At 43.2% G+C, this 26,538-nt stretch overlaps 1 protein-coding gene across 2 annotated transcripts in view; it reads right to left on the bottom strand.

Annotated features, from left to right (window-relative positions):
- The window catches only part of MCC (MCC regulator of WNT signaling pathway), a 494,592-nt gene that overhangs the window by 263,869 nt on the left and 204,185 nt on the right, over window positions 1-26,538 (bottom strand). Inside the window, exon 1 of one of the 2 annotated variants that reach the window (XM_033178901.1) lies at window positions 18,645-19,302. The exons of the other annotated variant lie outside the window; for it this stretch is intronic. Coding sequence (XP_033034792.1) covers window positions 18,645-18,701 — 57 coding nt within the window. The 5' untranslated portion in view covers window positions 18,702-19,302. Of the gene's footprint in view, window positions 1-18,644; window positions 19,303-26,538 lie in introns of those variants that run through there. 2 annotated transcript variants of the gene reach the window in all.

The following is a 26,538-nucleotide window of genomic DNA, read 5'->3' as shown; positions in this document are numbered from 1 at the left end:
TTTTAAATTGGTTTGACTTTTTTTTTTCTTTTTTTTTTTTTTAAAGGAGGTCAACCCCGACTCCCATCCCAAAGCCACGGATGGGATGTCAAGGGCCACAGGTGGCCAAAATCTCAAGGCCACAGTGATTCTGGCCCCAAAGGGTAACCAGTGTGGGAACTGCACAGCAGCCCATGCCGGCTCCCCAAGCTGCTGCCCTCCTCCTTACCCCACCCACACTCCTGCCCCGACTACCTCCAGACACCCTGGCAGCACTCCTTCACCATTGTAAAGGCATTCTTAAATAAGCAACAGGCTGGAGACTGAGTAAGCAGGCCTGGGTAGAACAACAGATGGTCCTAATTTATGATAGCTACGCGTTTGGTTTTTTTAAACTGACCTTTATAGTCTTTGGATTATTTTACAAAGACCACCCTGGGGCATCAAGGTACCCTTGTTTTTTCTTCTTTAACATCAGACACCAATTCTGCACCATACATTGCTCAGTTTCTTCATTTACACTATTTTCCCTCTCTCCTCCCCCACCTTCTCTCCTTTGATCTGCCCTAAAGATATAAGAAAACACAGTTATGTAGATGTGCTTATAATGAACACAGATTGAAAACCTATATATTTACTCAGTCGTTAACTGTATATTATGATATATAAGATGGACTATCAGAGTTATTAAAAATCAAGTTGTTTTCTGAGACAGGGTCTGGCTCTGTTGCCCAGGCTGGAGTGCAGTGGCGCAATCCCGGCTCACTAGGGCCTTGACCTTCCAGGCTCAAGTGATCCTCCCATTTCAACTTCCCAAGTGGCTGGGCCTACGTATACTCATCACCACACCCAACTTCTTCTTCTTATTATTATTATTTTTATTTTTGTAGAGATGGTCTCACTGTGTTACCCAGGCTGGTCTACACTCCTAGGCTCAAGGGATTCCCCCCACCTCAGGCTTCCAAATTGTTGGAATTACAGGTGTGAACCATTGCACCTGGCCAAAAAGAATCAAGTTTTTTTTTTTGTTTTTTTCTGAGACGGAGTCTCACTCTGTCGCCCAGGCTGGAGTGCAGTGGCGCAATCTCAGCTCACTGCAAGCTCCGCCTCCCGGGTTCCCGCCATTCTCCTGCCTCAGCCTCCCGAGTAGCTGGGACTACAGGTGCCTGCCACCTCGCCCGGCTAGGTTTTTGTATTTTTTAGTAAAGATGGCGTTTCACCGTGTTAGCCAGGATGGTCTCGATCTCCTGACCTCGTGATCCGCCCGTCTCAGCCTCCCAAAGTGCTGGGATTACAGGCTTGAGCCACCGCGCCCGGCCCAAGAATCAAGTTTTTAAAAAGAAGCTATATCAAGGAAAGCTTGAAAAAAATGCAGAATATGATTCTGTAAAACTCAAGTATGATCCCTTTAAAGAACTATTTATAACTAAAAGACATACCGGCCAGGCATGGTGGCTCACGCCTGTAATCCCAGCACTATGGGAGGCCGAGGCAGGCAGATCACCTGAGGTCAGAAGTTCAAGACCAGCCTGGCCAACATGGTGAAACCCCATCTCTACTAAAAAAAAAAAAAAAAAAAAAAAAAAAAAACCGGCGGAACATCGTGGTGGACACTCGTAATCCCAGCTACTCAGGAGGCTGAGGCAGGAGAATCGCTTGAACCTGGGAGGCAGAGGTTACAGTGAGCAGAGATCATGCCACTGCACTCCAGTCTGGGTGACAGAGTGAGACTCCATCTCAAAAAAAAGAAAAAAATTTACCAAAATGTTACCTGATAGAAAAATACAAAAATTTTTGTTTACTCATTTATTTCCCAAGTTTTGTATGAACATGGTTATTTTTATGATCACATCTGCACACCCCTTACCCTGCCCTTTCTGTAAGGAGTCCAAGATGGAAATGCTCATGTGATGTGAACTAATTAAATTTTTCTTAAAAACAATTTTAAAAACCATGACTTCAAAAGCACGGTCTGCTTTAGTTACAATGGCAGATTCTGAACCATACACATTTGTATTATATATACATAAAATGCTAGAAGATAGACTGTGGTCCTTTCATCTGCTTTTGAGTACAAACAGTACCAAATGGTTACATCATACCACTCTTTGTTTATGTGGTGTATGCGATATTGGCATCTACGGTGGAGAGACTAGAATGAACTATACGTCTACATCAGCCATCAGCCATCAGCCATCTGCATTGAGTGAACAGCCATGAGAACCAAAGGTGCTCAAATCCTGACCTGTCTCTGAGCCTTATTACCCAACAGTCTACTGCACATTTCCCCTCAGATGACCAGCAGGCATCTCAAACTCAGAATGCCCAAATTTAGACTCATCATTCCTCACAAACTGGATTTTACTATGAGATCTCCAATCTCGCCTATCAGCAGAATCTGCTCAGAAACCTGGGCATTATTCCCAATGCCTTTCCTTCCCTGCAACCTACCAAGCCATCCTCCAACTCCCAGGTCTTATAGATGCCAGCTCCAACAGCCATGACTACATGGTCTAAGAAAGCAGTAGCATTATGCAAACAGCAGGGACTTCAGGAATCAGATCCTAATTGAAACCTGGCCCTGCCACCTACCAGACCTGTGATCTTGGAAAAGATCCTTAACCTGTCTGAGCTTCTATTCTCTCACATCTAATGCCCCTAAAGACAGGATCTGTCTCATGGGACCATGGCATGCCTTAAATGAAGGCCATTCACTAGAAAGTGAATGTTAAGGGTCAGGCACTATTAGGCACTATGCAGGTACAAGGATCAATGGTGAATAACAGCCATTGTGGTAGAAAATAGCAAGTCCGCAGGCCTTTATGGTGTATTAACTGCTACAATGAGGAACTACCCAATGAGATGGGAAACACAGGAGAGGAGATGGAACCTAGACCAGGGTGGCAACATCAGAAACAGTTTTGAAAGGAAACTAACATTTAAACTAAGTCCTATATGATGAGCAGGAGGTAGACAAGCAAAGTTTAAGGGTATGGATAGTGTACCAGTGGAGGAATAGCAAATGTGAAGTTGTGACATCCAGAGACAACCAGGCACCTTGAAGGTGCTGAAATGAGTGCTGTTGGCTGGAGGATAGAATGTGAGAGACCTGGCCAGGGATATAGGTGGAGTGGTCAACAGGGTATATGGGGCTGGGTACCTCGAAATGAAGAGTTCTGAGCAGGGAAATGACCAAACAAATGCTTTCAAAGGGCTTAACACAGCTGAATGCTCTTCTTGAAACCTTTAATAGCTGCCTTCATTCTCACCACCATATAGTCTGGTTTACGCCGTCCAGAAATTTACAAATCAAACGCCTCTTTTTGTAAGCTGGCCTTTTCCAATTATTAACATGCTAGAGTATTTTTAAAAAGCAATTTCAAAATTTTTCTATGTTGTTGGTGTATTAAAGGCGAGAATATAAAGGGAAAAGCCCATGAGTCTTTAGCTGGGGTTTTTGATAGTCAGATGTGCAATGAAAAGGTTAACTTCTTTTCTGAGTCATAAACCTCAGAACTCTCCACACAACTGATCTCAGTAACTTCCCAATTCCAATTGCTGTGTTAAGTAGCACTTATAAGACACTACATCAGCCTCATCATTTCATGACATGGTATGCTCCAATTTCCCACCCAACCCACATAAGCACCAATGTTCAATGCTCAGAATCACCCGAAGCATTCCAGGCTGATTGCTTTGAAGAAAACTTAATTCTACCACTGAGGAATATTACAGTGTCATATTGTGAATGAAATTCACCCAGTGACCCAGGCCTCATTGGAATACCTTATTGACTCTATATAGTAATCTATGAACACTGACATTAAAAAAAAACCAAATTAGTGAAATGAATTTAGAACTCTTTCATTCCTATTGGATTAAGAATCATTCACCCCAGAAAAGCAATTAACATATTTGTCTCTTGCAAATGAATACCGGAGCTTAACTGCATGGACTTCCTACCTTTGTAAGAAAGGATGTCTTTTTGCATATAGAGCACAATTATATATAAAATTATCCTCCATGCCCCCATCTTTAAATACTACATATTCATTTTTAATTTGGAAAGAACCTTAATAAGTCCAGAAGCATTAGGTTACCAGTCTCACAAGCTCTTATGAATTTTTAGAACAATCAGACTATCAATGGATAATACATATTTAACAATACTAATTTGTAACAGGATGCTTTTAATATCAGAATTACTATTGTGCATCACTAAACAGTTTTGTTGCATTAAAGGCAACATGTTTTAAAAAGTATAGATGTAGCTTTTGAAATGTATAGAGAAAGGGAATACTTGCAAAATGAAATTGAAGTAATTCGGTACCATATTACTTCACTAGAAGTATTTCAACAAAATAATATGGTATTGCCATTCTTCACATTTATCAATTCTTAACACAGTCTGCAACAATTCCAGCTCCTGGAGCTACTCCCACCATCCCAGGACTAGAACTTGCTTCCATTCAGCCTCCACACTGATCTCTTCTCTTCCTGAGAGAGGACACCCAGAGCCAAGTTTAGAGACTCCCATGTGATCTGGCTGGAAACAAAGCTCTCCGACCCCAGTTGTACTGGGTGGGCCCCTGGGGCTCAGTGTTTGCCTTCAGAAGCAAATAGAGGGGAGCTGTAGCCCAGATCCTTTTTCATGGAAAGGGAACCTGGGGTGGTGGGTTCCAGGGGCTTACACCATTGGTTGACATAAAAGTAGTTGCCCTATGTGTACCTTTTCTATCTATTTCCTAGTATTATTTTACTTATTTTCAATATTCTTTATTATCATGTATTCTGTCAAGCACACTGCAAGAATGTAGTGTGTGCTCTGAGAAGAAGACATTTCTCCAGTCACCGGCCACTCTCACCAGCTAAGGTGCTGAGACAGACACATAGGTGAACATATCATATTATAGAATCCTAAACTATAAGTCAGAGGTATGAGGAGTGTTGCCAGACTTAATGGGGTACTTGGCACTCACCAGAAGTTGAGAAAGGCCTTCCAGAGAAGGTGACAAGTTGAATCTAGAAGACGAGTTGGTGTCACCAGGTGGAGAAAGGTCATCACAGGAAGAAGGGGCAGCACGAGTTTTGTCTTGAGAGGGCAGGAGGGAGGAGGAGGAATACTGACTACAAGAAGATTTTGTATTGCACAAGATCTGTGCTTCTCCTTTTACCTGTTGGATATTCAGACCAACCTAGGTTGGAGGCAATGGCTTAGAGGTGGCAGTCAAAGCCATGGGAATGGGAACCACCGCCGTAAGAGAGTCTGTGGAGATGAGCCAGCCATGGAAGTCCAAGGGGTCCAAAGCTCCACAACCAAGTGGGAGGTGCAAGAGCCTAGGGCTTAGGTTTAGGGCTTCTTCAGTTCCCTTCCCACTGCCTTCATGGTATATGCTGGTCAGTAAATGACCAAACTGCTTAACAACGTCAAGACACTAGCAGGAATATTCTATCAGTTCCTCCTTTTGACCATAGCTAAAACCTCAATAAAGTACCAGAGGCTTTAAAAAACTTCTTGCCAATAAAAAAGTTAGCTATAAATGAAACAGGTGGCCTCTGTTGCTATGGAGGACATTCCAAATCCTCTCGAACCTCCAGCCATCACTGCTGCTTCAAAGCAATGTTCTCACCAGTGCTTCTGTAACCTTCCTCCAGTTAACTGATTGCAACTCATACAGTAATTTACAAACTGTGCATCACTGATAAAATCTTTACAGTAATTCACAAAGTGTGCATCACTGATAAAACCTTATCTCCAGGAAAGAATGGTCATGCACCACACGAACATGGTCTGTTTCTCTGCAGTACATCCTTATTCTGGACACAGGTAGTGACCGCAATGCCGCCCCTCTCCCATGACCTCAATCATGATGGTCATCCAAAGGTTACTGGGCACAAGAGGGATTGAAGACAATAAAGCTGGGACAAAATTAGGACAAAAGTGATAAAAATTTAAAAGGAATTAGTATTGCTACTTGTTAGCTCATTAACATTCTGGCTCTGTGAATCCAAAAAAGAAAATACCCAGTATTCTAAGACTTGACAATATTTGGATAAACATTTTCCCAGGCAATGAGCTTTTGGCATTAAGGTCGAGAAAGAAAAAACAACAGCAGTCAGTGAGACTCTCAGCATTCCTTCGTGTTGTTTTCATGACATATTGCTCTACACTTAAGCATTTCTTTTAAATGATTTGAGTGCTCACAAATACAGCTACTAATGCTTCTGCTTATAAAGTGCTTCTCTACTTGGCATCTTCAGCAAGTAGGCACTATAGTAGCAAAACAAAATAATAACATAACAGCAAGAACTGGCAATGACTATGTATTTACTAGGCACGTGATAATCACTATATAGGTTATGTCACTGACCTTCACAACATTTATCTAGGGGAAATACTTTTATTATCACTACTTTATACAGGGAATGTGCAGGCCAGAAAAGCAACCTTCCCTGCATCCCCTAGCTAGGAAGTGGCAGGGCTATGATTTCAGAGTCTACAACTTTACAAATACATAGTTTTACAGACAAAGAAACTAAAGTGACTTCACCCAGTGAAGTTAGCAGAGAAGGTGCCACAAAACAGAGGCCTTTCCTAGTCATATAACGTATTATCCTGACCCCAATATGTCATCACTGCTAGCCGGGGATGTTTTAATGCCAAATAAAGAAGATGCTCCATCTTTGACACTCAGGGAATTAAAGGGTTTGAAGGCATCTTTATCAGCATCAGACACTTTCTTCAGCAGTAATTACATGTGTGTCCAGACAGCATTTTCATAAGCAGTTCAGACGCCAAAAATGAGAAACAGTTTTGGAAGTCGCTCTATCAATACCAAAAGGCATACTGACTTCTGCTCTCAGGTTCCATCAGATTATGCCAAAAGAGAGACAGAGACAGAGAAAGGATACCAAATTTGATTTTAAATCTACCTGTTCTAAGCTGGAAGTAAAAACTCTTCCTGTCCTGGAGTCCAATGCACTCATTTTTCCCTCTCCTCAATCTTAACACCCTGTTAATAATCAGCCCAGGCACAACAACCTCTGAACGACTGCATTCCCACAGCAGTCCCGTATGGCGTGTACTCTTATTCAAATACTTCATCAAAAGTGCTCCCAATCAAGCATGAAAATAAATTAGATTTTGGTTTAACCACGATTAGAGTCACATCACCAAGAAATACAGTAACTGAGTTACCTAATCTAACAGACCAGCCTGACTTCCTGGCTACTTTCCACAAGCCCCTCTTGCTAAAGCCCTCTCTTAAAACTCCTCTTTGAAGACTGTGAAATCACATGTTGGTGGAAAACTGTAACTCTTCAAATGTCACAGACATAATTCTTAACTCTGTGCCTGCCTGACACTGCTAGTCAGGCTACAAGTAGAGTTGCTGGGTGTCAGCCTGTGAAAAGTACCCCGGCCCCACAAAGCATCAGAATGCTGCTTATTCTTGGGCACTCTGGAGGAGCCTTCCTGGGCTTTGGCAGAGCCATTTTCTGTGGAGAGACTGTTCACTCTTGGGCCATATTTTATACTCACTTTCACTCCTTCTGGAAATACCAAGGTGTGAGTACTGTGCAAAGCCCCAATATGGAGAAAATAAAAAATGGACAAAGGAGAAGACGACTAAGGGATTAATAATCCAGAATATGCAAAGAAACCCTGTAACTCAACATCAACAAAAAACAAACCAGATTTAAAAATAGGCAAAGGACTTGAACAGATTTTTTTTCCAAAGAAAATGCATAAATGACCAATAAACATGTGAAGACATGCTCAACATCACTAACCATTAGGGAAATGCAAATCAAAACCACAATGAGATACCACTTCACAGCCATTAGGACAGCTACAATCAAAAATAGAAAATTTTTTAAAAAAGAAATGGAAAAGAACAAGTGTTATCAAGGATGCTGAGAAATTTTAAAGAGAGGATAGGCTTGACCAATCATGCCCTGTCAACACACAGAGGCTAGCAAACCAGCCAAAGAGTAAGCTCATCTCATTATCCTCCCCCAAAAAAGAATGGTGTATTGTATCTGCTAGGCTCCAACAATCCTTGTCAATAAAAGCCTTGTTGCGAGCAGACAATTACCACACACCCCAAAACCAGAGTTAAAAATAAATTCTTCTAATTTCTGTTGATTATTGAACAACACTGGTTTGAACTGCAAATGTTTGATCCACTTACATGTGTAAACTTAGCTTCTGCCACCTGGGACAGCAAGACCAAACCTCCCTCTTCCTCCTCCTCAGCCTACTCTATATGAAGACGATGAGGATGAAGACCTTTATGATGCTCCACTGCATAAATAATCAATATATTTTCTCTTCCTTATGATTTTCTTAATAACATTTTCTTTCCTTCAGCTTACTTTAGGACTACAGTATATAATACATATATCATATAAAATGTGTTAAAATTGACTTAGGTTATCAGTAAGGCTTCTGGTCAACAGTAGGCTATCAGCAATTATGTTTTTGAGTAGTCTAAAGTTATGCACAGCCTGGGTGACATGGCAAAATCCCATCTCTACAGAAGATACAAAAATTAGCCGGATGTCTTGGCATGTGCCTCTAAGTCCCAGCTACTCGGGAGGCGGAGGTGGGAGGATCACTTGAGCCCAGCGGGTAGAGGCTGCAGACTGCACTACTGCACTCCAGTCTGCGAAACAGAATTCTTCTGCGGGGGGCGGGGGGTGGGGGCAGGTTGGCGTTTCTATGCCAGCAAGGTTTAATGGTCAACTGTATTTTGATAGTGTGATCTGTAATAATGTAATATGTAGATATGATTTACTGAAGAATTAAACTTTCTCCTTTTAAAATAATTACAGAGTATTCTGAAATACATACCTTAATGTAAATATCCTGTGATATAGAAACAGAAGCTGAGGCAGAAGAGAAAAAAAAATCCCAGGGAATTAGAAAAATAAAATCTCAGTACTATATTTCCCCCTTTGCCACTAGCAAGCTTTCTTCAGGCATCAGTTTCTTTATCAGTCATGCAAATGGTTAGGACAAGATATCACTTAAGTCAAATATATGCTTAATAGCACCACCCAATAGAAGCACTTCCTTTGTCTGATTCCATGTTTGCCAGGCAATTTTCTGGTCATAATCTGACTGCCAAGTAGTTTTTCAATAGGAAGTAAGTGTCAGCATTCCAGTCTCCTTGTAGCTATATTTGTTATAAATCAATAAATTGATATTAAAGTTCATAAAGTCTGATTCTAAATAGTTGAAGGAAATGGGTCCAAGTGACAGTGGAAGGTAGTTTTCAGTTTTCCGAATTCAAAACCCACCTATATTCTACATCATCAGCATCCATCAATACTGAACCATCAATCAAGGGAAAGCAATTTTCAAATCATTCTTGGCCAGAGTCCATGCCACTCCATTTTTAAAACCATTCCTTTTTAGGGGAAAATGAATTCACATACTCTGAAGATGTCAAAAAAATAATTACAGTGTATTTTTATGGCACATAATAATTACTTCTGATTATAGAAAATGACACAATTTGAAAGTTTGGGGATATACACAGGCTTCAAAGGCGGGAAGCCAAAGGAGAGACACTGACGATGGATCACTCTGCCCTCTTCTGAAAATACCTTCTTTAACCGGCTTTTGGAACACAACTTTCCTGGCCTTTTCTTTGCTAATTCCTCCTCTTCCCTACACCTCCCCCTACCCACCCCTCCCCCACTCCACCCCCAACAAAATATGAAAAGAATAAGAAAGCAAAACAAATTCAGGCCTGTGTTCAATACTCTCCAGGGAGAGCCAGATACTCTTTCAGGGTTTATGAAGCCCTAGATGATCTGGCCAGAACTGTTTTCTTAGACCTCATCTCCTTCCCCTCTCCCCTTGCTCACTCTGCTCCCAGTCATTGCTGCCTTGCTACTCCTGAAACACAGCAAGAGTGCCCTGGGCTCTGCACCTTGGCCCTCACTCTGCCTTTCTGCCTGAAATGAGTGGCCCCTATCTTCACATGGCTGTGTCCTTCATTTCACAGACTCCCACAGTGAAGTCTTCCCTGATCACTCGAACAGCATCCCTCCCCTCTTCATCCCCAAGAGTGTTTTCTTTACAGCATATATCACCACTGAACACGTGTGTATTGTCTACGCATCTGTGTAGGATGCATAGAACAGGGACTACATCAGTTTTGTTTGTTGCTGTATCCCCAGTCTTACAATAGCATCTGACATGTAGAAGGCACACAATATTTGTTGACTGAATATGTGAACGGTTACAAGATAATAAATTATAGTCAAAATGACCAAACTAAATTCCATTGAATGGGTACTTTAACCAAAATAGAAAAGGAGTTAATCCAACACATCTGTCACAGTAAAATGGCAACTGGGATTTGGTCCAAATAGCAACTTCAAAGTCTGCTGATGTCCTATCTACCACATATTGACTAGGTGCTGGCAATATAGTGATCAACTTTACTCTGTCTCTGCCTTCAAAGATCTCATGATCTCCCCAAGGAGGCCAACTTGTAAGTATTCTGAACACAGATAAGGGAAGAAACAACTAAGCTGGGGACACTGGGGGCTGCTAGGAGAAGAGCTAGGAGAGTCCAAGAGTGCTGTGTGTTCTATGGACAAGTTCACATAACCCATAGGAAAACAGGAGCAAGGAATTACTCCCACTCTCACCATGCAACCAATCAGAGGCCTCCATTCCTTTTCTAATTGCAAGGCAATCTTCTCCCTAGTTGGCATTCTTCCTTTGACAACTGCTTCAGTGTGTCTCACAACCCCAGGTGAAGTTAATTGGCAGGCGCGCGCGCGCGCGCGCGCGCACACACACACACACACACACACTGAGGTTTCATGAAACTTTCTGTTCTCAAATAATCACACACTACAGACTTTGGTTTAAGATGCATTTCCACCTCTGGCCCCATATGTCCTATGCACGTTCCAGGTACTGATCAAATCTCATGATAAGGGATCTGCTCAAAATATTCCACCAACCAAAACATCAAGTAGCCTTCACCACACAATTTTCCCAATTCAATGGGCTTTTTTTTATTGTTTATTTACGAAGTTAACAAACACAACATATGGTTTTTTGTATGGCAATTGGAATTAATAGCTGCTAATTATGGATTTTTTTCCCTAAAAGAATTTCTCAAGGTTTAAGGTCTTTGCTGAATTTAAGAAGTTATCTTGAAAGATCCACACATGCAAAGTGCTTTACAACCTTATTCACTCCTGTGGCAATGAAAACCTTTGAAAAGGTTTCCTATTTCCTCTCGTTACTGATTTTGGCTGTTTCTAGTCAACAGGAGAAAAAGGACATTCACTAGAAAGATAGGGTATCTCTGTAGTTCCAGTAAATATTTACTCTATAAATTGAACTTCTGTTTATCTGTGTAATCCACATTACTTGCTTTTTTCTTTTTTTCACCCCCAAGAGTGAAAGATACCACTGTTGGAAATCCGGGTAGATATATGGGGGAGGCAAGAGGGTTCAAAAAAATAATTACATACAATTTATCTCTGCTATGACATCCCCTCACCAATGTAAATAATCTAAGTCCTAACTAATATCTATCAATTCTTGTCCTCTTTGGCTTGTCTGATTTTACAACATTGCCAACACAAACCCCTCTCTCAGAATATAGAGACGGCTTAAAATATAATTTTTGTTTTCTGTAATTTGATTCCGTGAGTCAAAAACTAACTTTGAAATCCTCATCAACAAGTTTTTTTTTTTTTTTTTTTTGAGACAGAGTCTCGCTCTGTTGCCCAGGCTGGAGTGCAGTGGTGTGATCTTGGCTCACTGCAACCTCCGCCTCCCGGGTTCAAGCAGTTCTCTGCTCAGCCTCCCACGTAGCTGGGATTACAGGTGCCTGCCACCATGCCCAGCTAACTTTTGTATTTTTGGTAGAGATGGAGTTTCACTATCTTGGCCGGGCTGGTCTTGAATTCCTGACCTCGTGATCCACCTGCCTCAGCCTCCCAAAGTGCTGGGATTACAGGCATGAGCCAACACACCCAGTCCATCAACAGCTTCTTAATTTTGCTGTAGATGCAGGTTTGACCTTCCAACTGCAGCCCCACCTGGGAGAAAGCCTTCCTCATGACTTGCGTTGGGCAAATCAGCTAGGCAGCTATTATAACTGCACACTTCACTTTATTTCCTATCACCATGACATTCCCTACTCTAGATAAGTATGCCCACTCACTCAGGGTTCTGGCATCTCCAATTGGTAGCAACTACCCCTAAGGTGCTTCCCTAAGAAGTCTTGGAACTTAAAAGCTTCCCAATTGGTCAAAGCACTTCCTCAGAATCAAGGTTCTCTCCCTGCTTCCAGGTCTGTGGCCATCCCAGTTCTGATCACCTACCTGGTCTTTGAGTAACTTCTCTGTTCATAGCACATGTCCTCCTTTTTCTTGTTTGTCTTCCACCTGGTTCCAGCCACATGAACCATCTCTGTGGCTTGATCTACTTCACCTTATCCACTGCGTTTGACTCAGGACCTCAACGTCATATTCAGCATGTGCTTCTTCAAGACCTGGCTGTCAGCCGCTTCCTTGCCATGCAGCCATGGCCACTAACTTCACTGGGTCCCCTTGGCTTTCTCCCCAAGACTCGGCACTCTGCAGCCCCACAGTGATTTGGCCAACTGTAGAAGGAACCTAAAGCCCTGCCTGCAGGGGTGGGAAAGCCCTAATTCTTAAGATATTTAAAGCTTTATTCTTCTCTTTCTGGCACCTCAAATATTGTAACATCAATCTCTGAGATGCCTCTGAATACACAGGTAGTGGGTCTCAGGTTGTAATATTCCACCTTCCTTGCAGTAAAAAGAAATAGAAACCTCCCTCCCAATCCCCACTGAATGCGGATCACAACTATTCCTTATCAACGAATCTGCTTTTAGGGCTCTGGAAAGTCAATGCTTTGAATTCCTCCACCACTTGGAGGCTATGGCAGTGACTATATCCCTTTACTCTAATCATATCCATTTCATTTTTATCAAAAACACTTATCTGGGTATTGCATAGGGATTACAATACAAATCAGGTTAAACAGGCTTATTAAATAGAACACTCCCTCCTTGGAACATGTGATAAAAAACTGAGGGCAGTAAGAGAAGCTAATGAAAGGAATTAATGTGCACATGGTGGACCTCTGGAGAAAGACTACCTGGGCACACATCTTGACTCCACCTTTTATAGTCTGTGTAGTTTCGATATGCTTTTCCCCCTTCTTATGCCATAATTTCTAACCTGTAACATGGGCATAACAGAAGGTACCTCAGAGTTTTTGACAAGCATGTCAGTATCTGGGAAGTGCTTAGAAAATGTGATTCAGAGTTACTACAAACCACAAAATGAATAGCTATAAAGCAAAACAAAACAAAAACTAAAAACCATTGGCAGACATTGGGAATTAAGCAATCACAGTTTTAAGGTCAAGTGCGGTGGCTCACGCCTGTAATCCCAGCACTTTGGGAGGCTGAGGCAGGTGGATCACAAAGTCAAGGGTTCGAGACCAACCTGACCAACATGGTGAAACTGTCTCTACTAAAAATACAAAAATTAGCCAGGAGTGGTGGCACGTGCCTGTAATCCCAGCTACTCAGGAGGCTGAGGCAGGAGAACTGCTTGAACGCAGGAGGCAGAGGTTGCAGTGAGCCAAGATTGAGCCACTGCACTCCAGCCTGGGCAACAGAGCGAGGCTCCATCTCAAAAAAAAAAAAAAGAAAGAAAGAAAAAAGGAAAGAAATCAGGGTTTTAGACAAGGCTCTGTCATTTTGTGGCTTCTGGGGGGGTTAAAATTGGTTGCAAATTCTTTGTGACACCCCTGTTGGAGAGGTGTTTTCTACTTACTTCTTTAACCTTAATCTGGTTGGGAGAACAGCTGTTTTGACCAACAGAACACACAGAAATGATCCTGTGCCCATTTCAGTTCCATATTTTAAGAGAAAAGGCAGCTTTACCTCCTCTTTCTTGGAACCCAGCTGCCATGCTGAGAGGAAGCCCAAGCCACATAGGGATGCCCACGTTGAAGAAAACTGAGCTGATCTCCCAGCTCACAGGCAACATTAGTTTGCCATTCATATGATTAAGCCATCTTGGAAGTAAATCCTTTTGCTCTAGTCACTGACACAAGTCTTCCCCCCCGAACTCTGCCCAAACTGCAAATCCATGAGTAAATAAGATGGTTATTTTCAGTCTCTAAATTTTGGAGCAGTTTGTTGGATTCTGCACTAGGTCTTGACCCTGCTCTTCTTATGCTTATAGGGCTATGGCTAAGACAGATATTCAACAGCTCATTACAATGAAGTGTGATTTTCTAAAGACAGAGGAGTATAAAGAGGCAAAAAAGGGTATGTGAATACTAGGTGATCTTTCAGGCCCCGTCCAATGCTGATATTTTACAATTAATTTGATGAGGAAGGATAGCACAGCTGTGAGATGGCCACTTGGAGATAGTTACACAAGATAATCTAGGTAGAGAACAACTTTCTTCTATATAATTCTACTTCTAATTAGAGCATCAGTGAAGAGGTGGCATTTCAGGAGTTACTCAACACACAAATGGTGAAAGCATGGAGAGTTGCCTCTACGGCCTAATTCAGAAGTGGAATGATATGACACAAAATGCTGTGAATGAAGATCTAAGAAGAAAGTAAGGGATATATGATTTCCATGGGCATCCAATGTTTTCAAGTAAATGGTGATGCAGAATTTTGTCTGCCCATTGTTTAAATAATGTTTAAAAGGCAAAGAGTTCAAGTTGATTGCTTTGTACAAATTCTTTGAGTAAGAATATTTTTTCATCTCCAGAGATTATGATTGCCAAGGGACAAATTTTTTAAAACAAATTTTTATTTTTGTACATAAATAGGCAACTGTCTACCAGACAACCAGATCAAGCAGATAACTACTCTGCAAGAATGAGTAAATTCAAGTTTTACCCTAATATTGCCAAACCTTAAGATCTCTTCCTTCCAGGTACCTGGGATTATTTAACAAGAGTAAACTACATACTGGCCCCACAAATTTTACCAAGACCAATAGAGCTAACTGCTGACCTAAAACTCATGACCACAAAGAAGAACATGCCAGAGCTGTCCCTTGACAGATTTTGGGAGAATTTAATGCTGCTTAAAGTGTGGCCCTTCAGCTTCTTGACCATGGGGGAGGGAGGCTGAATGTCAAACAGTTAATTTTTGCAGTGCTTTTGATTTGCCTGATGTTGAAGTCTTTCCTTAATCTCAATTTTTAAAAAAATCCTTCAAATCTTTATGACAGGAACAGCTATAGCCAAGAAAAAAGAACAAATCACTAGTTTATCCGTCTACATTTTCCTTTTGTATTTCTGTCGTTACTGCTATGAATTCCTTTGCTTTCAAAAAAAGTTCAGACTTGACATAAGTCATTTATGTTCAATAAATACATAAAAATATGTTTGAATGTTCATGGAGGCAATTTTACTATCTGCTGTAATCAACTCAGGATCTTAAATGACTATTGTTCAAACTAAAGACACAAAAGGAACACACTCATGAATTTCCTGTTTTCCATCTTGAAGTACTCACACATGCAAAACACCTCATGCCCAACACCCATCCCTAGGTCTCCTAATTGTGTATCCCTCACACCCAAATCCCTCCTAGTATCCAAGCATTCCTGGAGTACTAGGCGCAGAGGCCAACACCTCAGTGGTTGACCAAAGCTTGCTGCTCTCACTAACGAGATCAGCAGATTACAACCAGAAATTGATTAAACTCACTCTCTAGTTCAGGATGTTAGAGAGTCAGCGTCAACATTACTGTCAAAGAGTCAATGACTCCTGTGTCTAGGGGACCCTTACAGAAGGAGTAAGCCCACAAGTCAACACCAATGAGAGGCATTTTGTTTATGATACCCAGGATAATGGCAGGTCTTTTCAGAGTTCTTCCTGCCCCTGAAATGCCTAGTGAACATCAGGCTGAATCTGACCCCACAGTGACCTCCAGACAGCATTGAGGCTCCTGGGCAATCAGAGAGATGGCACTAAAGGGGCCCTGAGAGGGTTTATTAGTTCTGCTTCCAGGTGAGGAGGAGGACTCAACTATCAAAAGTGAATGGCAACCTTGCCCTACAAGATACTAAGCGAAAACCAGTGTTTAAGAGAAAAATGACAGGGAAAAGAAAATTTTCACCAAAGATTTAATGTGAGAAATAAAAACGAATTGTATGTGAATCTATGGATACTGCTCTGTGGATATTAGAAAAACAGTAAATACTAAAGTTACTGCCCATGTTAAATTGAACTGAGATTTAGGGTCCACAAGGTATGAACCACACACTCCCTCTTGCCTTACAAATTATCTTTACACATATTCTAATTTAAAATACATACAAGTCGAGGTGGGCGGATCCCTTTAGGCCAGGAGTTCGAGAACAGCCTGGCCAACATAGCGAACCCTCATCTCTACTAAAAATATAAAAAAATTAGCTGGGGTGGTGGCACATGCCTGTAATCCCAGCTACTTGGGAGACTGAGGTATGAGAATCACTTGAACCCCGGAGGCAGAGGTTGCAGTGAGCTGAGATTGAGTGAGACTCTGTCTCAAAAAATAAAAATAAAAAAAAAATACGTGCAAAAAGTAAAAATAACTACCATTCAACCTGCAGGATAACTAACATTGATTGGAAAGAGGTACAACTAAATCATGGAACCTAAAACTGGCTCGAAAGAAAGCAAAAATGAATGAGCAGACACCGATGACAAGAAAAGAACATCTGGTAAAGGATATAGTTGAGGAAGGAACTTATTTCCTTAGGAACAATATTATGTCATAAACTGCTCAAATATTTTTCCAGCCAATGCAGGGACCACAAAGCACTCTCAATTCTTTCATTTGCCTACAAGCTTTATAGGGATTACTTAAGGAGTGGATACAACTAGGCAAAAAATGGATAATTTTATGTGGCACCTGAGGGTCATATTCTCTGCTCACCCAATGTGCTCAAGAACACGTCAATAGGACTAAAGTCGATCCACATCTCTTCCTTCACTCAGGGTTCTAGTCCCCCTCCTCCCAAGTCTATGATTCATTTAAACAAAGGTTACTGGACATCACTCTGCCACATAGAAACATTGTGAAGGGCCTGGCAGAGTCTCTGCAAAAGAAATGCCTTCAGTTTTGGGGTTTTCTACGACCTTAGAAGATCACCAAAGCCTTCTCCTGAAACAGGGTTAGTGATGGAGCAGGGCCCTGCGTTCTAGTTCAGATTTGAGACCGCTGTCTAAATATAAAATTGGCAAAAGTCACTTAAATACTCATGCCTCCCCCTCACCTCCCATTTTTAAGTTCTCACTCTCAGCATTTCTTGAGCCTTCTGCGTCACAGGGGCAACAGCCGTAAGGATTAGGAAATGCTCTACTTCATTCAGCCAGCACCTCAAAATGCTATTTCCAACCGGAGCAGGAACAGCACAGCAGCAAGACACTTAAGAGCACCAGGCAGGGCTCAACAGCACTCACCAGCCCGACGGCAGACCTCCTAGGTTTCCCCCAACCCCATTTAATCCCCCTCTTCCCATCACCAGGTGTTCCCTCACACACACCCCGCCAAGGGCTCCATCCCTTCACTTTGCCCTTCACCATTGGTAATCTGACATCACCATTATCTGCCTTCCGGCTGCTTTTACACTGTTTTCCTTTTCTTCCTCTTTCCTCTCTTCAGCCATACTCAAGAAACACGGACTACTTATGCTACTTTTGTCCCCATGAATGGTTCAGTGATGGTATCAAGAGGGAAACCCACAGACACCAAGCCTTTAGCTGTAGACACTAAGCACACAGACTTCCTCTTCTTTTGAGCACCCAGTTCTACCGGCTTCTCATCACCACTTTTCAGGTTTTCAAAGCTTTGGGGGATGTGTCCGAGGCATCCCTAAAGTCATGAAAAAAGATGGCTTTGGGCTTCTTACCGCTCACATATTTGCATAGTGTTTGATGTAGCTTTAATTTCAAAGCTGGTCTCAAACACTCAAGTGGATAGGTTACAGTGGGAGCCCAGGAATTGTAAATGCGCTGGCCTCAAAGACTTAGGAGTCCAGACCCGGGCAGGAAATAAAGTTCTAAAGCGGCTTTGAAGTGCTTCCTTCCCAGACTCCTCCCCAGGGCCGGGTCATTCATCTCAGCCTAGGGAAGAGACCACCTTGCTTGAACTTAGCCAAACGCATCGCACGTGGGAGCCAAGGGGGAGATGAAATAATCCAATGCGTCCTCCTCAGCACCACCACCCCCACCAAATTAGTTACCGTCGGCTTAAACTCATCTGGAATGTCCGTGTATTTTACCGATCAGGGAAATAAAATGGTGTATACAAATTAGTGGAAGCGGGTGGGAAGGCACAGGGGATGCAGACTGTCGTGAGTAAAACGCCTCGCGGCTTGGTGAGAGGTTTCTTTTTTAAGCCACTCATTTCAGACTGAAATATCAAGCCAGTTCAGGTCATTTCCTGAGTAGCACTACAAGTTAAAACAAGATCCAGAAAATCTATTAATCTTCCATTGCGCTGCCTCCAGACTGGGAGCACAGGGGGATAGGGTGTAGGGCTGTGGAGAGGTCGAGGGGAGAGGGATCTGTGGAAAAGCAAACGCCCGAGAAATGCTAGCTCCCGACCTCAGCTGTTTCTTACCTCACTCAGCTCGGCCGAGGAGTCGTTTCCATATTTCATGGCAACTCCAGAATTCATGATGCACTTTTCAGAGCTGGGCTCTCAGTCCCCCAGGTCTCGGAGCTTAAGAGTTGGACTTCACAGGTTCAATATCCACTGCTTGGTCCCTTCTGCCACATTTTACTCTAGACAGCCATTTTCACCCAGGACAGTTGCGAAGCGCAAACGAAGGATGCAGGCACTCTTAAAAGGAGCAGCCGTGGCTTGCGTTTCACGGACGAGCCATTGCTGCAGGGGGCTCGGTGGCGTGGCGCGCTCGCAGCTGCGGCAGCGGCGGAGCCGGCGAAGGGACCCGCCCGCCCGCGCGCACCCAGCGCCCCGTTCCAGGGCAGTGCCACCCTGGGCGCCGCCTCGCCACTCCTACGGTGCCTCGCCGCCCCCCATTACCAGGATGGAGGGCACCTCCCAGCACGAGCCGACACCCTAGAGGGCACCGGCGAGCTCCCGAAAAAACTAGGGCGGTGGGGCAAGGAAGATCCGCGCCTCGGAATCCAGAGAAGGAAGGAAAGCTGGAGGGAGCCGGAGCGGAGCTGCACTTCACGCTGAAGTTTCCCCTTTGAATCGTCTGGAGTTGTAAGTGGTTTCTGATTGAACACAGCTGTCTAGCTGCTGGCCACGGGGTGCGCGGAGGAGGCGGGGCTAGAGGGAGAAAAGGGTGGGGGCGAGGAGCCTGGAGGCCGAGGAGAGGAGACCGTGCTGGGAGAGCAGGCATCCTTCCAGTTCTCTGCAATAGTAATTAAGGACCCGAGTCCAGGAGGGGGAGAAGAAACAGGAAAAGCCACCTGAATAATCGTGCAGGAAATTAAAAAAAAAAAAAAAAAACTTCCCTCATAGGAGCTGCTTTCCATGATTTAATAAGGTCAAGACAAACTTAAACACTGTACATCAGACAACGCGGTGCACTTCTCACGGAACATTAAGATTTTACAAGGGTGCAGGGTAGTCATTTTCCCTGATCAGTCTAAAGTCAACATTACGGGTGTAAATTCACTGTCAAACTCCCTCTGTCTGTCACTGGGGTAGAGTACATTTTCTGCATGTCCGTAATGAATATAGAGGCCCCATCCCTTGAAACATGTCAGATAGGCTCCCCAACCCCCAGACCTTCCTTAAAAATCTTCCTGCTCGTTTGAGCGCAGGTAGATTTGTATTTATGGAGTGTGAAGTATGATTCAGAAAAGATTCAAGGGGCTGTTACACCCAGTCAACCCCTGGGATCTGAGCTCCCCTTCAACTTTGAGTTCCCGAGGTAAAACATCCTGTGTCTATTGGGAGAGAGATGAGATGGGGTAAAAGGGGAACTAGGATTTTTCTCTCCACAAAGTTAAAGTTCCACTGAATTTGAGATGCACAGAAAATGTCCTGATGCTTCAAAACAGTAGCTCTGCGAAATTGCTTAAGAAACCTCATCAGTCTCTTTCTACACAATAGGGACAAAATGTCTCCATCCCCAATAACAGAACTTGGCATTTCCTGGAGCCTTCTGTGAAAAAGCCATTGTATTGTTAAGGTCCATGGTCTTTTTTAAAACTCATGTTTATTTTGCTCTTTAAGAAGGGGCAGAGTCCAACTATTTGCATATAACATTTTACCCATCCCCATTCTTGTTGAGTTCGTTCATTGCCTGATGGAGGCGCTGCTGGGATTAGGAAAAGTTTGCTGCTCTTTCTAGAGCACTGGGTCCCAAGTTCTTGGGCACTGCCAAACTAGAGCACATTCTGCATGGGGGAGGAGATAGGAAGCTACATTATTTAATTTATCTTTTCATTGAAATCTGTTGAAAACTGCATGCTTGAAGCTGGAAATGGTGGTGTATACATAACTATGAAGAAGACTCAAGCACTGCCCCTGCCCTGAAGGTGTTTATAGTCTTGTAAAACATGAACAGAAATGACAATTTTAGATAGAAAATGAGACTTGCCATAAACACAGTACAAATGAGGAGTGACTGCAGTTCAGAGGAGGGAAACATGATTTTATCTGGACAGGGTCTGGAGAGAAGAGTCTGTGAAGGAATCTTAGAAGAGGCAGTATATGAGTTGACCTGTGAAGAATGGCTGAGCTCAGCATAGATGAGAAGTAAGGGGAAAGCATTCCAGGCCACTGTGAGAGAAAGTATGGATGGAGACTGGAATGTGCAGAGTGGGCATGGGGGATCACAGGCATTCCATTCTGGAGCATAAGCTGGGTGAGAAAGGGGGGCTGATGTCAGACAGTGAACAGTTTTAAGTGCCATGTTAAAGAAATGGGCCTTCTCAATAGGCAATGGAGAGCCACTAAAGGTTTTTTAGCAAAGAAATAATGGAGATCAGAGCTGTGCTTTTAGATACTCCAGTAGATTTGAATCACACTCATGAGTAACTAATATGAACTCAAATAGGCTAGTGTTGAATGTGATTCTGGTGTTTAAAGATACATATTTTTCATACGACACCACCCCTAAAACCAAGCAGATGACTTCATCTGGTGTTCAACCAAAAGAAAAGTAATCTGTTCCAAAAGTGGAGGAAGAATTAGCAGTGCTGAACTTACTGAGAAGCAGTGTCTGTAGATTCTACTTTATAGACAATATAAGGCATTTTCAAGGGTAATGTTGATTGTATGAGATTTTCTTCATAAACAATGACTTGAATACTTCAATACGTATACTTCACATAAGATCCAACTCCATCACAATCTGGCAGCAGCAGATGTGGTAGGTTGAAAGTGGGAAATGAACATGCCAATTGTACTATCAAGGCAGTTCAGCTAGAGGTTGAAAGGGCCTGAATTAAGAAGGGACAGCCAGGCGTGGTGGCTGACACCTGTAATCCCAGCACTTTGGGAGGCTGAGGTGGGTGGAGGTCAGGAATTCAAGACCAGCCTGGCCAACATGGTGAAACCCTGTCTCTACTAGGATCATGAGGTCAAGAGTTTGAGACCAGGCTGGCCAACATGGTAAGATCCCGTCTCTACTAAAAATACAAAAAATTAGCTGGGCATGGTAGCAGGTGCCTGTAATCCCAGCTACTCAGGAGGCTTAGGAGGAGAATCACTTGAACCTGGGAGGCAGAGGTTACAGTGAGCCGAGACCGCACCACTGCACTCCAGCCTGGGCAACAGAGTGAGACACCATCTCAAAAAATAATAATAATAATAAACTTAGCTGGGCATGGTGGTGGGCACCATGTAGTCCCAGCTACTCAGGAGGCTGAGGCACGAGAATCACTTGAATCGGGAGGCACAGGTTGCAGTGAGTCAAGATCGCACCACTGCACTCCAGCCTGGGTGACAGAGTGACTCCGTCTCAAAAAAAAAAAAAAAAAGAAGGGACAATGGAAATAGACAGGAGGGGGCAGATGTAAGAGACTCTATGGAAAGAAAGTAGATGGAAATTATGGAGAAAAGAGGAGAACTTAAAAACGACTTGTAGATCTAGAACTTGGCTGATTGGGGTTAAGGTAATGTCCTCAAAATATGAGGAATTCCAGAGAATAAATAGCTTTGGGAGGAAATTAGGTTTGTGGTATCATGAGTTTGAGGTGGCATCTGGATATTCAAGTGGAGATGTTCAGCAGGAGCCTGAAATGGAACTATAGAGATAAGTCAGGGTTGCGCTGGAGATGGAGGTTCGAGGTTATCTCTGTTAGAATAATAAATAAAACCGTGAAATCAGGTAAATTTGCCCAGGAAGAGAGGGCAGTGAAAAGAAAAGTGGTCTAAGGATACTATCTTAAGGAAGGTTGTTTTGTTTTGTTTTTATGGAGGCCAAACAATAAAAGAGGAAATGATAGAGAAGGTCAGTTAGGGAAATGGGAAGATAACCGGGAGACCTCTGCATCTGGGAGTCTAAGGAAGATGTCAAGGAGGAGCAGCATCAATATTATATGTTACAGAGGGTAGAGAAGCCTACTGACTGATAAGATCATTTCAAAGACATTACTGTCCTTCAAAGATAGATTTCTATAAAGCTGAGGAGAAAGAAGGTAGATATATTACCATAGGGAGTGAGGAGAAACTGGGGGTAGTGACCATGCATGATTCTTTCCATAAATCTGATGGTGACAGGAAATTGGGAGATGAGACTATCTTTTGAAGTAGATAAGCAATGTTGAATAGAGAGTAGAATGGGTGTATTTGTAGGCTGCAGCTAAGGGAAACCAGGAGATGGAGCAAAGTTCCTAAAAAGGGAGAAAAGCCTGGGGGATGGTGGGAGGAAGGACAAAAACTATGAGATTAGCTTTGGAGTAGGCTTGGAGAGGAGGGGATGCTGATACTTCTTCCTAGGAGAACAGAAACAGTTGGGAGAACGGGAGAATGTATACAGTAGGGAAGACAAGAATTCAGAGATATAATAACTGATAACACTTATTTGACAAGTAAACTAACTTCCTCTTTGCAATTGTGAAGGGGAAACAAAGACTAATGATAATTTGTAATCAGATTCTGACTCAAGGAAAGTAAGACAGAGAAATGTCTGTCAATGCAAGGGAATAAGTAGTTGTGATCCCCACTCCTGAAATTGTTCAGGTATATGTGGGACATGCTGAACCCCATTGCATGTAAAGACTAGGGCTTCCAGGCCAGGTGCAGTGGCTCATGCCTGTAATCCCAGCACTCTGGGAGGGCGAGGCAGGCAGATCACGAGGTCAGGAGTTCGAGATCAGCCTGACCAACATGGTGAAACCCCCATCTCTACTAAAAATACAAAAATTAGCTGGGCGTGGTGGCGCACACCTATAATCCTTGCTACTCAGGAGGCTGAGGCAGGAGAATTGCTTGAACCCAGGAGGCAGAGGTTGCAGTGAGCCGAGATTGCACCACTGCACTCCAGCCTGGGTGACAGAGTGAGACTCCATCTCAAAAAAAAAAAAAAAAAAAAGAGTAGGGCTCCTTGCATTGAGGGGGAGTCTAGATTGGTTTTCTTATAATCTAAAATTCCATGAAATGATTTTTTTGGTGGTAATTTAAATGTCTTACTTTTTTTTTTTTTTTTTTACCTCATTGTCTTGGATCTCTGCTATCAAGAAAGCTAAGATATTACTTTGAACAAGAATGCAACTGGGTCAATATTATACGAATGTTAGAAACGTAAGGACTAACTCATTGTGTCATCTCAACACACCAAAGAATAAAGCCCCAAGTAGGTTTCAGGCTATAAGAAAAAGGTTTCACAATTAGAGCTTGCCAGGGTTTACCAAGAATATAAATCTACATGCCTACAAATCCTGTTATACTGTGGCTGCCTTAATATGAACGCTCCAAGAAAGCTTCTTCAAGTCCTCCTGCTTCAGCAGGGATTAAGCTCCTATGGAGAGGTGTGGGCAGGAGGTGGCAGGGGAATTTATCAGGATGAGGGAGAAGGTCTGGGAGAAGGAGGAAAACCTGCTTTGCAATCAGGCAATAGCCTGGTGCTTGGGTTCCTCTCCTTCCTGAGGCCTTGTCTTCTATAAAGCCCAGTCTCTTCTCATCTGGTCCCTGGGAAGAGAAGAGGCAGCAGTAGTCCTGGGAACATTTCTGGGTAAGTGGAAGCTGCCCTGGGCATGACTGGATGAGGCTGTGCACCAATACCATGCTGTGGGCACACTGGCATCACCTTTCTGTTAGGGTAGTCTGGCCTCTCTGGGTATGGCTGCTGACTTCAGTGAATCTCTACATGGCAGAAAGAATAGATTCTGGGTCTGGTCTGTACCCTCTACTGGTGATAAACATCAGGTTAATTGAAGCAATCCTGATTAAAAACCCTGAACCTCTAGCACTAAGGAAACCGAAAACCTTGGGACTAGTTGGCCTGGTCCACTGTCTCTACCCCTGGAGTGCCCCAGCCATCCTTGCCTACCCCAGCAGTCCACTGTACTGAGGAAACCTGTCCTCCAGCCCACAAGAGTACTCAAACTCTAAAATTGTCCCCTTCTCCATTGACTCTCTCAAGCTAAACAAAACGCTGATACCTCAGATTTTAGGTTGAAAGCAGTCTGGTTAAACTAATTCACACACACGTGAATAATCTTCTCAACCATGCCCAAAGTGTTTACATTGTAACTTTGAAATGTACAAAGTTTTTGAAATGTACAAAAGGAGAATGCTTTGAAATAATTCTTAAATTGGTGGAATTTCCTGAAGAAAGTGAATTTTGAGGGTATAGGGGGATTTCAGAACCCTATGAAGACTCAGGAAGTCCCAGTCCTTTGAGTCCTTGAGGATCATAAAAATTAGGGAGCCTTCAAAGTATATACTCCAAGAATTTCCTACCCTAAATCTAAAAGCTCACCCCACTCTCCCACCCCTGTGACTCCAGAAATGCACTCCCTTTCCAAACTCCTGTGGCCTTCTGATCAATTATCAGACCAGCTCCTCTCTTAGGTCCTGGGTTGGGAGCTTCTCACCAGCCTCAATGGCCTGCCCCGCAACAGACATCATTTGCTCAAGGAACTACAACACAAAGAACTCAGGAAGCATTGCCATGGATGATCCGTATCCTCATCTCTATGTCCTCAGAGAAAAACATGGATATCCTGCAAGGAATTCTGTTGTTACCTAGCTCATCCCTGCATCCCATTCATATAGATGAGGATATGTAGGTTCACCAAGTTTGTGGTGTTCATTCAGAAAAAGTAAAGCACCCACTGTGTGCTAGATATTGTCCTGCATGTGCCCTGGGATTCAGTGGTGTATGGGATGGAAAAGATCCCTGCTTTCACAGAGCTAGCACTCTTGATGGGAAATGATTAATAAATACATTTTAAAAGATAGTTACAGGCCGGGCACGGTGGCTCATGCCTGCAATCCCAGTACTTTGGGAGGCCACAGTGGGTGGATCACCTGAGGTCGGGAGTTCAAGACCAGCCTGACCAACATGGAGAAACCCCATCTCTACTAAAAATACAAAATTAACCAGGTGTGGTGGCGCATGCCCGTAATCCCAGCTACTTGGGAGGCTGAGGCAGGAGAATCGCTTAAACATGGGAGGCAGAGGTTGTGGCGAGCTGACATCACGCCATTGCACCCCAGCCTGGGCAACAAGATCAAAACTCCATCTCAAAGAAAAGAAAAGAAAAAAAGATAGTTATAGGCTGGGCACGGTGGCTCAAGCCTGTAATCCCAGCACTTTGGGAGGCTGAGACGGGCGGATCACGAGGTCAGGAGATCGAGACCATCTTGGCTAACACGGTGAAATCCCGTCTCTACTAAAAAATACAAAAAACTAGCCGGGCGACGTGGCGGGCGCCTGTAGTCCCAGCTACTCGGGAGGCTGAGGCAGGAGAATGGCGTGAACCCGGGAGGCGGAGCTTGCAGTGAGCTGAGATCCGGCCACTGCACTCCAGCCTGGGCGACAGAGCGAAACTCCGTCTCAAAAAAAAAAAAAAAAAAAAAAAAAGGTAGTTATAGTTTGTGTTGGATGCTATAAAGGAATTAAACAGGAGCTATGATAGGGGAGAGCAGGCCCCTTAAGTGAAGAGGTCAGAGAAGGCCTCTGCAGAGAAGACATTTCAGCATGTAGGTAAAGAAGGAGCCAATTAGGGAAAAAGTGAGGGAAGGGTGGACAGGCAGAGGGAACAGTAAAGGCAAAAAGCCTAGGGAAGCAAAGGGCTTGACCTTTTCAATACAGTTTAATAAACCTCAAGTTTTTATTTAATTGAAATTTAAGCTCATTCTAATAGTTTACTAGTAGTGACAGAACATGATGAAAAAGATCATGTCAGAGCCAAATTATGCAGGATATGTATAGACTACACATTTCACTGTGTGCATGAAGATGCCACAGGAAGACTTTCTACAGGGCAAAGACACGATCCAGTTTACATTTTTAAAAGGTAAATCTATGTCTTCACAAGCTTTACCACTAGGTAACCTAAAAAGTAAAAACCAAGGACAG

This window comes from Trachypithecus francoisi, unplaced genomic scaffold (assembly GCF_009764315.1).
Source record: "Trachypithecus francoisi isolate TF-2019V2 unplaced genomic scaffold, Tfra_2.0 Lachesis_group2, whole genome shotgun sequence".
Lineage (NCBI taxonomy): Eukaryota > Metazoa > Chordata > Mammalia > Primates > Cercopithecidae > Trachypithecus > Trachypithecus francoisi.
This window is presented reverse-complemented; position numbering and strand designations above follow the sequence as displayed.